The following is a 15,449-nucleotide window of genomic DNA, read 5'->3' on the forward strand; positions in this document are numbered from 1 at the left end:
CGTCAGTCTCCAAATGCTGCGGAGTTGGTGTTTGGCTGGAAAAACTCCGCTCCCGCTTCCCGCTGCCTTTTTTTTTCTGGTTGGAGAAAAAAAGTTGCTCCGAACATTTCGTCGTTCAAACTAATCCGACTTTTGACGGGAAGTTATTGCCCACAAGAACATAATAAGATTACCTCCCGAGAAAGCGACGAAGAAGGATATCGTTAAGGGATGGGTGTTTATTCTTGATTCACGATAAAAGCAGAAGTTCCCATCGACAATGGCTTCGTCCCTCGCCGCGCAGCTGTCGCAGATCGCGGCCAAGTCGACAAACCAGCTCGACCTCAAGGCGCAGAGATTATCGCACTCGCAGTCTCTGATTTTCGACCGGAAGGTTGCTGGCACCCAGGATTTCGATACCGTCTATCAAATATGTTTTGAAGGGTTTCAAGAGCTATGCCAGCTCGATGCACGGTTCAACTCTTTCGAGCGCACAATTTTCAGCGAGCAGAGCAAGACCGAGGATCGCACGCAGTTGAGCGCAGCTCAGAATAAAGAACTCGATGTGGTTTTGGAGGCATTCCTTGCTCTGGTTGGAGGACGCTTATTGTTGAGTCCGGCCGTGAAGGCCGTTGACTGGCTCATCCGGCGCTTCAGGTGCGATAAAGCTGGTGCAGTTACGAATCCTTGAATCTTGGGGCTAACACGGCTTGCAGAGTTCATGAATATAACACAGAGTTTACGATTCTTACATTCCTACCATATTACACCACTCCCCTGTTCCTGAATCTTTTGTCCATCCTTCCCGAAGATCTGACGCCGACCTTCAAAATTCTCATTCCGTACAAGAAGGGCCTGCTCAATCCACCTCGCCATCCGCTCGTGCATAGCGCCACAACAAATAGAGCCTTTCTGGCGGCTGTCAACAATTACGTGCTCACCGTCAGCCGACAGCAGGCGCATCACCATGCGCTCTTGGCATTCTGGGCTGGAATCATCACTGAGGCGGTTGCGGGAATGTTGGATTCATCACGCTCCGGTCGCCGAGAGGTTGAGAAACAGAAGCACGAGGACATCATACTGCGGATTCTTCCTATCCTGAACGATGGATTCGCGCTGAAGAATGTCTCCGAACTGGTTATTGGCTGTTACATGGTTTCAGTGGTTCTCGCGCAAAAGTCGTCCCTCCAAGACAAGCTTCTCGACGGCCTAATGGAGGCAGTTGCAGGTTCATGGACTGAGGAGACACTGGAGTCAGGCCTGGTTTGTCTGGCTGTTCTGGCACAGCAGAAGCCTGAAACTAGGCTGCCTAGACGAGCGTTGAAGGCAATTCTGCGGCTAGACGACATTGTGAAGCGGTTGACCGATATCTCCTCCCAGTATCAAACCTCCAATCTGCTGCTTGGAGTCGTCGCCGGCTGTGTCGACGATCTCACGAAACACAAGGACACCGCGCGCCTAGAGCTTTTGCCCCGGGTGTTCCAGACACAACTTCTGGGAGAGTTGGAAACGAGCAAGGCGATGGCCATGGTTCTCCACGCTGCCAGCAATGCTCACAGGGATGGCACTATGTCATTGGACACTCAGGCCTGTCTGGCTGATCTGGTCCAAGAATTCAATCAATCTGAATTTCTGCAACCAATTTTCCAGAAGACCATTGCAGAATCGACTTTCGACACTGCCGCAATCGAACACAATTTGCAGACGGTTATTGTTACTGCCCCTGCACCCCGTGCTGTTGAGGATGTCGTGATGGGGGATGCGGAGAAGGTAGTAGAGCAGGACGGCTTCTCATCCACTCTCGAAGCTTTGGTCGGGGAGAAATTGTTCAAAAGCTCTTTCCTTAGCGCACAATCCATACCCGTCTTCGACAGACTTGTTCAAGCCTTTGCACTGGCAGCCAGCTCAGAGGAAAAAACGCAAGTCTTCTCGGATTTGGCTGTCCTTGGTAAGTCCGAGGTCAGCAAATCTCCCCAATATCTGTCATTTTTCATCAGGGTGTTCTCCGGCCCGTACCCTATTGGCACCCGTGCTATGGCTCTAAACATAGTCGCCACCTTCCTCACATCCACGTCCAACTTGGACCTGGATTTCCAGGCAATTTTGCCATTCCTTCTTGTCGCCCTCGCAGATCCGTCGGAGAGAATCCGCCGCGAAGCAGCAGCAGCTCTCGCCGCTATTGGGGGTATCTACAAGAAGCACAAGAAAGGGGAAAACGTCTGGGGCCGCGACACTATCTACGGCCAAGAGAAGCAATCGAAGAGCGTCCAATGGCTTCCTACCCGTGACGCGCAGAAGGTTTTTGAGCGTGCGGTGCTCCCGAGCCTGGAGGAATGCATTTTTGATCCAGGCCATATCAGCAAGGTCCTTGAGACTACTCTTCGAGGAGCATCTGTTGACCCGAATGCATCCGAGCTCAAGAAACCTTTGAGATTGAGCTTCTTCACCTTCCTGTGCTCCCATGCCATCCAGCTCCCACTTTTCACACCCAAGCTCGGACTGCTGGGCTTACTCAACCGTATCGATAAGGCTGGTGGAACCACCCGTACAAAAGAGCTGGAGCCTCTGCTCAAGGCTTGGCGAGGACTGAGTGAGCAAGAAGTCAGTGACATTTGCGAGAAACAGCGGGTTCCGGTCTCCGAAGTCGAGAGTCAAATGGTTACCATCGTCACACCGAAGGAGAAGGATGCTCTGACATTACTCCTGTCGAACGTCAGTCCTTATTCGGAGTCGTTAAGATCTACCTTCGTCGCTGCTATTTTTGCCCGTGTGAAGGACATCTGGGCTCGAGTGTCCGAGGATCGCCAGGTCTTGGCTGCTGAGCAGCTGTTCGATATTGCACTCGGACTTTCAGACTCGGCTCTTGTAAACAATTGCAGGAACCTTCTCCGAAGCGTCGAGCTGCCGGGATCTGTGCTAATTGAATTCCTGGAGAAGATCCCTGTATCCCTCACCGATATGGAGGCTGTCGGCCCCGCCCCGAAGAGAAGACGCACTAGTCAGAGCAACATGATTGCGATGACTGTGAAGGACGAGGCGGAGTTCGGCAAGGTCATGGAGAAAATGACTTTCATTCTGGAGCTTGTGGACAGCTCGTCACCAGAGACTCACCCTGAGCTTGCCGATGGGCTCTTCCAAACCCTCGCTGCTCTTCATCACTTCAAGTCCCAGATCCAGTCTGGAATGAGCTACCTGCTCAGCTTGACACTTGGTAGCCTTCTGGCCATCGTCAACCGGTCGAAGGAGAGCGCGAAGGCGCAGTTTGATACATCTGTCATTCGCGCCGACTTGGTTGTGGACTGCGTGCGGACGACGGAGAGCCCTCAGGTACAGAACGCGGCTCTCCTTCTGGTATCCGGTCTGTCTGTTATCGCGCCTGAGCTAGTGCTGCACAGCGTGATGCCTATTTTTACCTTCATGGGCTCCAGTGTCCTCCGCAAGGATGACGAGTATTCGGTATCAGTCATTGACCAGACCATCGATCAAGTCGTGCCGGCTCTTATCCAGTCATTGCGTAACCAGAAACGCGACGTGGTTTCGGGAACATCGGAGCTGCTGCTGAGCTTCACGGCTGCTTTCGAGCACATTCCTTCTCACCGTCGTCTGCGCCTGTTCCACGCCTTGATCACCAAGTTGGGCACGCAAGATTTCTTGTTTGCCGTTTTGGCGATGCTGGCTAACAGATATGCCATGGATAAGGATGTTCTAGTCCTTATGACCGGCCTCGTCTCCGATGCTAGTGCTCCTGTGGAGCTTACGGTTCGTCGAGTCCATTTCTATTGTGGAGATTCTTTTCTAACGAAGTTACAGACATACTACAAATACCTCGACTTGGTCACCGACTCTCTCAAGGCGAAGCCTAGCATTTCGCAGGTTCTTCTTGGAATTGGAAGTGACGACGGTCGCGAGCCTCAAAAGGTTGCGGTGGACCTGCTCCGCGACTTGGCTTACCTGTTCAAGCATTCGTCGCTCAAGGTCAAAATGGCCAAGGCTTTTGCATCGGAGGACGAAGAGGTCATCGGACAAATCCGAGCCCTCTTCTCTCGGATCCTAGAACAAGTCCTGACAATCGGCGATTCAGTGCAGAGCATGAAGCTCGTCGGTCAGGCCAACAGCGATGTTCTGGGTGCATTGTTTGGCACTCTGACGCTTGTGGATTTCCTCGACACTATCGAGGTGTTGCTTCAGCGGCCTAGCGATGAGCTCCGCCGGAAGGTGCTTCGACTCCTCGAGGGACGTCTCCGTCAGAACCCCGAGCGTGATGGCGCCTCGCAGATCCGCGTGCTTGACTTCTTGCCCACGTTGGTTGATATTGTTCGTTCATCGCCGGATATTCTGCTCAAGCATGCCGCTGTCGCATGTATCGATCGCATCGCCGAGAAGTACGGCAAGAAGGACCCGTCGAGGGTTGTTAGTGCTGCTCAAGTTGTTGCTAGCGAGGCTTGCATCGGCCAGGAGGATGACCGCATTCGCATCATGGGTGTCTTGTGTCTCGCATCCATGGCCGATGTTCTCGGCCAGGCGATGATCCCAGCGCTCCCGGAAGCGCTCAGTCGCTCGCTGGCGTTGCTGGAAGTGAGTCTAGAAAAGGGCAAGGAGAACTCTCGACTCCACGACGCCACTTTCTCGCTGTTCTCGGCCCTCTTTGTTCACATCCCATACATGATCTCCGGCCCCATTCTGGATCAGATCCTCCTTCTGTCTTTCAAGTCTGCTAATGCTGAGGACTGTGAGGATGACGGCCGCCAGGAAGCACTGCGGATGATGGCTCGGAAGGTCGACATGGCCGCGACGCTGGGGGCAGTCGATCGCAACTGGCAATACGCCGTGCAGGCCGGACCAGCTGCGGCGAAGGAGACGCTGGAGGTGGTCAGTCTTGCCATCGAGAAACATCCCAAGTCCGCTACAGGCAAAAACATTGGTGTTCTCACTAGCATCCTTTTCAAGGTCTTTGATCTGCGTCGGGAGCAACTCGCTCTGGGATCGAAGGCCACCTTTGAGATGGCGGACATTGAGGAGATCGAGGAGTCGGTCAATGATGTGACTATCAAGATGATCTACAAGCTGAACGACAGCACCTTCCGTCCGATCTTCACGAAGCTCCAGGACTGGGCTATTGCTGGTCTTCCCAAGAAGGATACTCAGGGCAGCTTGGCCCGCCTCACCACATTCTACAAGTTCTTGCAGGTCTTCTTTGGGACTCTTCAGGTATGTATATGGGTCTCTTTTGGGTTTTTGATGTTTGCTAAGAGAATCAGTCTATCGTCACGGGTTATGCCAGCTACATCATCGAAAGCGTGGTCTCCATTCTTGGAAAGGCCAGTCCTTCGGACAAGAACACCAAATCTCTCTGGTTGGCGACAATGCGCTTGCTCCGCAGCGCCTTTGAGCACGACCAAGACGGTACGTTTTCTGCCTGTAGAAGCCCAGCCGCCGCGACAAAACTAATCGTTCTATAGAATTCTGGCAATCGCCCTCGCACCTGACCCAGATCTCCAAACCCCTGATCAGCCAGCTCGCCCACGCCACGAACTCCTCCACGGCCGCCCTGGTGATCGCCGAGGCCGTGCCCACCATCACCGAGCTGGCCATCGCCGCCGACTCAACCGATAACCACAAGGACCTCAACACCCTGCTGATGCGCTTCCTGCGACCCTCCTCGGGCCCCACGGGCAACAGAGTCGCAGGCGGCGAGAACCCACATACCCGCCTCGCGGCCCTCAAGGCCGAGCAGTCCCTTACGGAGCAGCTGGGCGAGGAGTGGCTGGCGCTCCTGCCGGAGATGCTGCCGTACATCAGCGAGCTGATGGAGGACGAGGACGAGAATGTCGAGCGCGAGGTGCGCAAATGGGTCAAGCAGATTGAGAACGTGCTTGGTGAGAAGCTGGATGACATGTTGACGTAGTCTTTCACTGTGTTTCCTTGGGAAGAGGGCATTCTGGCGTTTCGAAAAGCATTCGGTCTTTGTTTGTGCTTGTATATACTCTGCGTAAAAAGTCAGATTGACTGGTTTGTCGATAATCTCATGACAATTTCTAGCGAGATCATAGAGACCTATTCCGTTGCTAATCAGCCAAGGGGAGTAAACGGACTCCATGCATTCCAATAAGTCATAGCCCTCGAACTGGATATCAAGAATCGATGTGGATGGGCAAGGGATGCGAGAAAATAAAAAATAGAAAATAAAAAAGATATTGACAAGAGTGGGATTCGAACCCACGCCCCTTTCGAGACACGGAAACTGATGAATCAGTTCTGAGGTTCAGTTCCTGAACCGTGCTCCTTAGACCGCTCGGACATCTTGCCATTCGATGATGATGACCTGGCTTTCTTAATCTATGACCATCTCAAATTGATTCACTGGCTTATTCCCTTCGGATTGTGCCTTTGTTGTTTGTATGGTTCGTACGTCAGAGATATATAAATCAGGGATACGACTATAGTGTAGCAGAATTTCAAATGCAACTACATCGTGCCAGGCACTGTTGCTAGGTAGGTTTAAATGGTGTCTTGTGTAAACTGTAAACTAAGGTATGGTTAGTTGCAACTAGATATATATACCTAGCACGGTACGGAGACAGGAGAAGGACACCACTCAGCACCACCAAGACCAGAATGTCCCAGATAGTCGGGCGTGCGGGGTAGGGTAGTGCTACCACCACAGGTCCGACAAGAGAGATGAGGTACATTCAAACAAACACAAGACTAGGCGGTCCCCAGATCACGCCAATAGATAAGAATACTAGCACGATACTACCCAGTAGACCATACGGCCAAAAGACCAACATTACCGCGAGTTGCGAATCCAGACCCATATACGGAGTAGTAGCGCACTGGGTAGCTAAGGCATTTCTCTCTCTCCTAGAGATCCTTACGGAGTACACAATATCAACAGGTGGGTACAGTAGCTGCCCCAAAACGAACATTGATCATAGGTATACATAGGACCATCTCAATACAGAACTTGCCCCGTACAGATCGAAGAACTAATACTCCATTTCGCAGCTAATAGATTAGACAGATAGCATCCACATCCTTCTAGGATGCAACCCAACACCCCCAGCCGTCCCTGCCTCAGTTTCTGATACTCCGATACTTTTTGCAATTTTATTGTTGATTTGGTTGATATTGTCAAATATCTTGACCAAAACATATCCAATGGCAAGGTGTCCGAGTGGTCTAAGGAGCACGGTTCAGGAACTGAACCTCAGAACTGATTCATTAGTTTCCGTGTCTCGAAAGGGGCGTGGGTTCGAATCCCACCCTTGTCAATATCTTTTTCTATTTTCTTTCTTTATAATTTTTTTTTGCTTTGCTCCTAATTCCATGCGCATGGGAGTGGAATTATCGTGGCTGTTAACGCTATGACTCGCTATCTCACCACCCCACCGGTACCACATTTCTTTCTTGGTTCAGATAGCTAGCCCCAACTCCTAAACCCCCACTGTGGCACAAGGTAGATAAGCCTGCGACCATGTGGTAAGAATAATCAATGATATCTGTAACGTATTATCATTTCATATTATCTATATCTAATTCATATAACAACCAAGCACCCCCAAAGATCAAATGCAATAATGCAGCAGCGCTCCTCTTCAAACAAACAAACAAACAGTATAATGGTATCATGGACGGGTATATATCATAAGCAACAAACCAACGCCAAACATAATTAAACTTTTGATCATCTGGGACTAAACGCCAGCAACGTGGAATCAACCCGCAGCAACACCGGGTGCCAAAGAACTCCTGAGTTCCGAGTACTCTGGAGGCGCAATGGAGATTGACCCTGGTAGCGGCAGACGGGTCCCACACGACGCAACATCGACCGCGTCGGATGGAGGAGCGACGCTGCGAGGACTGAAGAATTCGGCATCAACTTCCTCGAGAGTGATCTCGTGAACGGAAGTCTTGGAGCGCGCCTTGGCTTGGGATTGGGAGGTCACCTGAAGCGGAAGCCGCAGCGAGGTGCTCGGAGTGAGGATGTTGGCGTTCGGGGTGTGGTAGGAGATGCTCAGGTCGAGAGTGTAGATGCGCGAGATAAGGCAGGAGTGGAAGGTTGGCACGAACGCCTTGGTGGCCGGAATAGTGATGGGCACCACAACCGAGGCAGTGTAGTAAGTGCTCCCCACGAAGGAGGCGGAAGGTCCAGTTAGCGATTCGGACGACGAGGTGGACTCCAGGGAATCCCGACGGGTAGAGCCCGGGGCAGTGGAGTGCTTGGTCCACTGCGCGGATGCGACGCAGAGCGTGGACAGGGGCACAGTCTCCGTGAAGATGCCCTTACCCGCCTGCGCCCACATGGTCGAAGCCATCGCGGACGGGTAGTCCTCCCAGGGGACAGAGCTGTAGAATGTCGACACGCGCAGCTTAGACCAGACGCTGCCAAGCTGGGGAGGCTGCTCGTTGCCGATGGGATCGAAGCGCAGGTGCACGGTGGCCACGCTACCCACCGAGTCCTTGGTTTCGCACTGGGGCGCAATCAGCTGGATGGGTCGGGGCTGCGAGGCGGCGATGACCAGCCGGCCGAGCTTGCCACGCATAAATCCGCGCTTGACGTCTTTCTCCTTGCGGGTGCAGTAATAGAGGTCTTCATCATGGACATTCAATGGCGGCTCCTCCTCGACTGTGGGGACGATGCGCACTTTCTTCCCAGCCGACGCCAGGATCTTGCGCAAAGGGCCGCTCTCGGAGGTGGGCTTGCGCTGGATGGAGACGCAGATTAGGTAGGAGACCTGACACATTTCTGGGACCATGTCATCCAGCAGGGTCTTGCCATTGCTGGCCAGCATGGGATCCCCGAGCGTTGGGGGGAGTTGCGTGTGGGAGCGCTCCACATGAGCATTGGTCTTGGTGTGACTGCAGACCTGGGGGAGGAGGCGCTCGGGCACCACAAAGGTGAAGGGGAACTGGTAGGTGCGCCCACTCTCAAGAATGCGGGGGGTTGGATACGCAGCGTCTTCAATGGGCTGACGCAGCTTGAGGAATGTTTGATAGGCGCCCGTCCGTCCAGGGAAGGAGGCACGCTCGACGGCAGTCCTCGAGGTTCCTAGTCCTACATTAGCATGCTACCAGGTCATGGCGCAATGGAATGCCTGGCGTACCCTCGAATGTGATTTCAACCTCCTCAAACCGGGTATCACGGTCCACTGTGATAGTCGCCGTACCTTCGATGTGGTCCTTGGTTGTATAGGAACTGACGAGGCCGTTTGTTTCACCGGCCAGCTCGATCTGGATCTTGGGACGCGAACGTCCGGTAATGGCCTCCAGAGAGCTGGAGCCCCGGGTGAGAATAGAAGCTGCCATAGCGATTGAGGGGGGGAAGGAGCGCGTATGCGCACCGCGGCCAACGGAAGATTATCAAAGTCGTAGTACAGAGGATTTGCGAGTCGCAGAACTATAGAAGGAAGACCCGGAAAACCCGCGAGTTATACACCGGGCTCGGAACTGCAGTTCTAACAAAACAAAAAAAAAAAAATAAAAAGACAAATGATATAGTTCGCAGGAAAAAGAAGGAAAACAGCGGAAATTGCCGCCGGAAATCTGGACTTGCGAATGTAGGGATGGGGGTGGATGGTGTGTTGCTGTTGGGTAATGGTAATGGGATAGAGGCCGGGGTGGAGCTATACAACAGAATGGTTGATTTGGGGGGAAAAAACTGATCGAGTTACAACAGGGGGAGAAACAGGACTTGAAGACCACTTATTTAAACTCAAGGGGAAACCCCCCCGGATGAGCCATTGAAAGAAAGAGTGCATCTTGTATCCTCGATACGAGTATAGTTTCGTGAGTCACCCTGGAGAAGTATAGACTTTCGAAGCAGGAGCAGAACTCGATGGACGATGAATGAATGCTTTGGCAGACGATCAACTATGGATTGCGAATCAAGCCAGTGAGGGAGCAACGGGCACGCATGTGGATTGGGCTAGAGAACCACTAAGGGACAAGCCATTGTCCAGAATCCGGACTATGTAAGCCTGTAACTAGACTGAGGAGACTCATGTAGAGTGCTGATGATGGCTGCAAGCCTGCAAGAATGCAAGATGGAATCCACTTCGTCAGGCTGGACGGAACCGATTGGCTGCAGGGGGGTCGCGAGGAAACGCTCCATCCACGCCCTGAGAATGACAACGAACGAGGCTAAAGAGTCAAGACTCGTATTGACTGAGAGTATAAGATGAGAGGCAGTGCTGATGACAAATCCAGAATGATGTGATGGAGACTATGATACGAGGAGTTACGAGTAGTAGATAGATACTTGATGATGGAGAAGGATGAAAATGATGAAACGGATGAAAAGGAGAGGGAGGGAAGTGAGGAATATCAGACTCAATTATTGAGGTGATCAAACAATAGTGAACTGGTGATCAGTCAGCCTTCTACACAAAAAGTACATGCCACACTTACATACATTATACCTACATACATACATACACAGAGGACCTTGATAGTCGATGGATCCGATTGACTATCATCATGAATATCAATTCTAATTCTGTCTTTCTATCTGACGACGGAGTAACTAGTTACTTGGCTTAACTGACTCATTATTAATTGCCCACGCCTTGTGACAGTTTCTGGATCCTGGATCGATGTCCTTCGATGGATGTGCCATGTACTCCATAAGTATCTATGTACTACTACTAAGTCTACTAGTCACGCCCTTTGATGCGCCCAAAGTCAAATTAACTTTTCCGCTTGCACTTCGGCTAATCTTTTACTTTCCTATCGTATACCATAAGTATCGCCAAAATATAACAGGATAGAATCGAATAACTTATCTCGCTTCCACAATTCCAACTACTCATCTTAACATGAAATGATCCAAACCAAGCAGAATGTCAGTCCCAACGTGAGTAAACGCTAAATTCGAGACCAGATGGAGCTGCTCCAGTTCTAGCCGCCCCTAACCGTGCCATTCGGTTCGACCATGCCGAGTCCTGAGAGAATTCTGCAATAGAGAGAGATATATTACTACGACTGCTATGGGGATATATATGGCTCATTCATGCCCCCTCCATGGGCCAGAAGCTTTGGAAAAAAAAAAAAAAGTACGCTATATTCATGCCTGATATTGTCCCACGGGATCACCCGATCACGTCAGAATTGAATCCCGATTCTGAGATCCCCTGACTTGGCGGCAGTTGGGTGACCAGACCCCCTTGACGTCTTGCGCCATTATTGTAATTGCGACCAAGTCAGGCAAGCTTCGAGGACAATCAATCATGCCGTAATCCCTGCTTCGCTGCCATCAGGCGGTAGCGAGCTTCCGTCATCCGGCGGAACTGCTTGCCGTACATGATCATCGGGATAGTCAATAAAGTAATACCCAAACTGATGAATCCGCAGGCAATGAACATGTTGGACATGCCATCTCGCTCCAGCCACGGCATGACGGCAAAGGGAATGCCGATGCTGAATGCGTTGCGCAAGAATGCGATGCCCGTGAAGGCGTCTCCGGTCACCTAACATCATCCACTCAGTCAGAGAGATGCGAGAATATTGAAGCCAGGGGTAGGTAGCACTTACATCCATATAGCTGTCAATCACCAGCGTCAGCGCTGCGTCTCCAATGCCACCCACTCCGAAGCCAAACAAGGCTCCCCCGATGCTCGGCCAGATCCAATGCATGCCCTACTCCCCGTCAGTTATAGCTCTTTTTGAGGGAGAGAGGAAAGAAAAAACAAAAAAAAGAGCAATAAAAGAGCGTACCTTGGACAACGTGACCCCGAACATGATCAGACCGCCACACAGACTCAATGCAGGGAGATGAAGAATATACAGTCGCATCTCCGGCTCATAGTAGCCCTTGTTGCGCCGAGCGAAGAACAAAATTGACCAATCCCCAATGAACCCTCCGTAGAACGCACCGATAATATTGCCTATAAACGGGCCAAGACTCATATAGCCAATCTGTTCCGGAGTGAAGAGGTATAGTGGCGCGGGGAACGCCAGAGCAATTACGCTCGTCAAGACGGTCAGCCACACGATGCCGCAGGCATACTGTAGTCCGCAGAACAGCACGGCTGGGAAGGACACCAGCACGATAAAGGGGCGATAGAAGTAGGGCCAAATCGGCTCCGGAGTGTACGTCCACAGCGCTAGCCTTTGTCTCCATGTCTTCATGGGAATGGTGTGGTCCAGTTCATGGTGATCGGCTGCACCATTTTCTGGCTCGTTCGCCGGGCTTTCGATATCAACCTTCCGATCGGCTTTGATATCCTTGATAGAGATCTGCTCGGGATCGTCGCTGGTGGTACTCACACCTTCGATAACCTTGGAATATTTGGTCTCCTCGTAGAAGAATACAAAAAGAGCGAGCAAAATGGCATTGCAGATGCCCACAGCTTGATAGGAGGCCTGCCATCCTTGCCGTGTTGCTTGGGCTCCAGCCGCCATGGGAGTGAGGAAGCTCTGTGGTCAAAACATAATAAGTCTGGGCGATATGACACAGGAGGGGAGAGAGAGAGAGTTCGCCGCCAGCACTTACCCCAAACATCACCATAGTCATATACAGGGCATTTATGCCTCCGCGGTGATGCACAAAGAAGAGATCGACAATCTAGGATCATGAGTTGAGTAATCATCCAACTGGATCAAATGGGCCTTGCAGAAGGGTAAACAAACCGTGATTTGTGCAATCGACTCATTTGTCGCACCTGCCAGACCCGAGAGGAGGTTGCATATGTACAGCTCGGTGAGACTCCTGAGATTCGCCGTCCAAAACGACGTTACCATCATCAGAGCGGTAGATATCAGATACACTGGTCGTCGCCCAAACTTCTTCGCAATAGGGATGAAGAACACGCAACCCGTCGCAAGACCGACATAGTTGACGGACATGGCCTGGTTGAGTTCGACGTATGTGACGCCCAGATCTTCCACCATCAGCTGCCAGAAGATTGTTTGGATCATGAGCCTGCCAGGTGAATCACTTGATATCAGAATCCGTTTCTTGCGGCTTGGTAGGGGGACTCACGAGGTGAAGATCAGACAGGTCACCGCCAATACCAATCCAAAGTTGCATGTCTTGCGCAGTGTGCTCCAATTCTAAAGGTCGAATGTGAGTAAAATATGTCGGCCTGTGAAGAGATCCGAAGGACTGACCAACGGCTCGTTGGGATCGCTTGATGGCACCGGACTGAGGATGACTGTACGAGGGCCATTGCTCTCTGCCTCTCCACCTGCATGACAGTTAGACACCACATTGACAGCAGCAGAAGATATCCGGAATCGACCGACCCTGGATGAGAAGAAATGTTCCTGGAGGGAGGTCGATCTCCTGGTGAAGGCCCGATGATCCATCGCGCTGAGAGTTCTCCATCAATGCCACTGGTAGAATCTGATGAATCGATAAAAAAGGAGATAGTCCAGTGTATCCAAGTTACACGCTATTGAGCATCAACAGGAAGCATCACCTGCTGAGTCGAGGGCATCCATGCCTGATAAACAAACCCAGCAATTCCTGTCGCTTTTTACACAAGCTTTTCGCACGAACAAACCGGGGTGTCCTCGATAAGGCACCAGGAGGTACCAGACCAAGCGGAGTTCAGATCCACCCGGAAAAATGAGGGGAAGTAAGTCAACAAACTTGGGTCCAAGATAAGAAAGTCTCCTACTTGAAAGTTTGATAGAAGCCACGGTCCACTTGTTGGAGGAGGCGAAAAAAGGGACCGTTGGAAGATGGTTGATAACTTACTTGATGGTCGGTGGTGGCCATGACGCGTCAACCTGCCTCTTTGAGAGAGTGGCCAAGGAAGTTTCGATATCGCCAGCACAGTTTGATCCTGACTCAGTTTTATCGTTGTGATTTGTTGAAAAATGCCGACCCCCGAGGTTCGCAAATAATCGTCCTCAAAGCGGGAAGCTTGATGGTGGCGTCGTCTATCAGCTAGACTAACAAGGCAGGTCGATGCAGTCGAGGCATGCATGATATGCCTATCCGAGGCAGCAGAGTTAATACAGTCCAGTCATCGTCCGTTCGTGCATGATGCCGAGTCGACATATTATTCATGTCCATGCATGATCTACAATCTACGGTTGGAGCAAATGAGATCGTTGCATCTTTTCGACAACCTCTTTGCAGTCCCATAAACATGGCTGTTACTCAGATGTTGGAGGTCCCTCGTGTCGCTAACGGCGTGCCGCTTTCCAGCCTCAAAAAAAAGCAAAATGCATTGGGTCTAATTGATCTTGCTAGACCCTCGATCAATCACTGCAGTTGCCAATAGCACATACAAAGGGCAGTATTGTCGTGTGGAACGAGCCACTTTGAACGGCCTTGTCTTGCGATCCGCCTGGACGTCGCAAATGGCCCAGCGCTTCCCACCTAAGTAGACGCCGCCGAAGCAAGAAGACGGAGCATCTGCAGAGGTAGATTCAAGCCACTCTGACGAAGACGCCGGATCTGTCGCTATTCTAGTCTTAGTTCCTCCCGCTCGCCATAGGAAATGGTCACTGGGTAGGATTCTCCCAAAGTTGATATTGAAGGAAGGTTCCTTCCCTTCCTGACCAATCCCAGAAAACCAGCTCTGTGGCACCGCCATCGCCCAGGCAGGAGAAACTATCGATCAAGGACCTTGGCAAACTGCTTACAATCTCAACGTCGTCGACTCTAGAACCCTTATTAGTGGCTTTTCGGTTTCGATAGTGGCGTCTCCAGAACCCGAGATAGGGGATACTGGCGGCCAATGGCAAACGTGGGAAGATCCATGATTCCCATAACCCCAGAAAGGTGCATGCGGAATGCCATTCCTTGATCCTGCAGAATTTCAAGACCACGCAGCTGGAGGATACTATATATTCCTTGTAAATGCATCGTCCATGGTATTTCGTGCATAACCTACAATGGTTAGATCTAGCCCGACATCCTGAGACGAACAAGTTTGGCGACACCACTTACTCCAATGGTACAAAGAAGTAAACCGGCGATTAAAGTACCGTCTTCTAGATTGGTCTCGCTGTGGGAAAGTTCGTTGCGAAACTTAAAAAGCGGAATCAAAGTACTCATAGAAAAGGGGGTTTCAATTCCTGCTTCATTGAGGACTGTAGTGTAATGCAGATCAAATACAACGCCTCTGATTGCTGGCACAAGACCTGTAGCCGTGGTCTGAGCACTTCAATGTGAACTGTTGTTGAATGTAGAATATTGATACCCGATGAAAGAACTGTTCCCCAAATCAGTCGTGCCGCGTGCGTGATAACAGGCTAGTATCTATTCAAGAAAATGCTTCTTACATTGCTGGAATAGTTGCTTGTTATTCGGTGTATTTCCGACAACCTGTATCGAGAATGGTACTGTCGTTGGATTCGACTCTACGTCTTGTTGTGTCAAAAAACCACGTGCTCAAAAGGGCAGATTGACCTGCATACCTCGAGGGATACCACCTCCAGGAGGATAACAGAGCGTCCTTCTTCAGAGCTTGTCCCCTCTTGTTGCTGTTGCTTTCCTCAACTTTGATCTCGCCGTC

General features: G+C 51.2%; 3 protein-coding genes and 2 non-coding genes across 5 annotated transcripts, besides 1 other annotated feature; 2 read left to right on the forward strand and 3 right to left on the reverse strand.

Annotated features, from left to right (window-relative positions):
• Positions 1-259: 259 nt before the first annotated feature.
• utp10 (snoRNA-binding rRNA-processing protein UTP10) lies at positions 260-5,884 on the forward strand (the record flags this gene model as incomplete). Its single annotated transcript, XM_001268389.1, has 4 exons — positions 260-636; positions 696-5,187; positions 5,238-5,382; positions 5,439-5,884. The coding sequence occupies 4 exons, from the start codon at positions 260-262 to the stop codon at positions 5,882-5,884; spliced, it is 5,460 nt and encodes a 1,819-aa protein (XP_001268390.1).
• Positions 5,885-6,174: 290 nt separating this feature from the next.
• Positions 6,175-6,285, reverse strand: ACLA_086640. The gene has a single exon. It is a non-coding gene; the product is annotated as a tRNA-Leu (tRNA).
• Positions 6,286-7,139: 854 nt separating this feature from the next.
• On the forward strand, positions 7,140-7,250 carry ACLA_086650. The gene has a single exon. It is a non-coding gene; the product is annotated as a tRNA-Leu (tRNA).
• Positions 7,251-7,694: 444 nt separating this feature from the next.
• ACLA_086660 (arrestin (or S-antigen), N-terminal domain protein) lies at positions 7,695-9,285 on the reverse strand (the record flags this gene model as incomplete). Its single annotated transcript, XM_001268390.1, has 2 exons — positions 7,695-9,028; positions 9,084-9,285. 2 exons carry the CDS (start codon positions 9,283-9,285, stop codon positions 7,695-7,697), a joined length of 1,536 nt encoding a protein of 511 aa, XP_001268391.1.
• A 1,098-nt stretch (positions 9,286-10,383) lies between these two features.
• Positions 10,384-10,414: a microsatellite.
• Positions 10,415-11,198: 784 nt separating this feature from the next.
• On the reverse strand, positions 11,199-13,284 carry ACLA_086670 (putative MFS transporter; the record flags this gene model as incomplete). The annotated part of the gene is made up of 7 exons (XM_001268391.1): positions 11,199-11,444; positions 11,509-11,613; positions 11,692-12,393; positions 12,470-12,541; positions 12,607-12,898; positions 12,959-13,029; positions 13,087-13,284. The coding sequence occupies 7 exons, from the start codon at positions 13,282-13,284 to the stop codon at positions 11,199-11,201; spliced, it is 1,686 nt and encodes a 561-aa protein (XP_001268392.1).
• Between the last annotated feature and the right edge of the window lie 2,165 nt (positions 13,285-15,449).

The sequence above is a fragment of the Aspergillus clavatus genome, genomic scaffold (assembly GCF_000002715.2).
Source record: "Aspergillus clavatus NRRL 1 1099423829806 genomic scaffold, whole genome shotgun sequence".
Taxonomy (NCBI): domain Eukaryota; kingdom Fungi; phylum Ascomycota; class Eurotiomycetes; order Eurotiales; family Aspergillaceae; genus Aspergillus; species Aspergillus clavatus.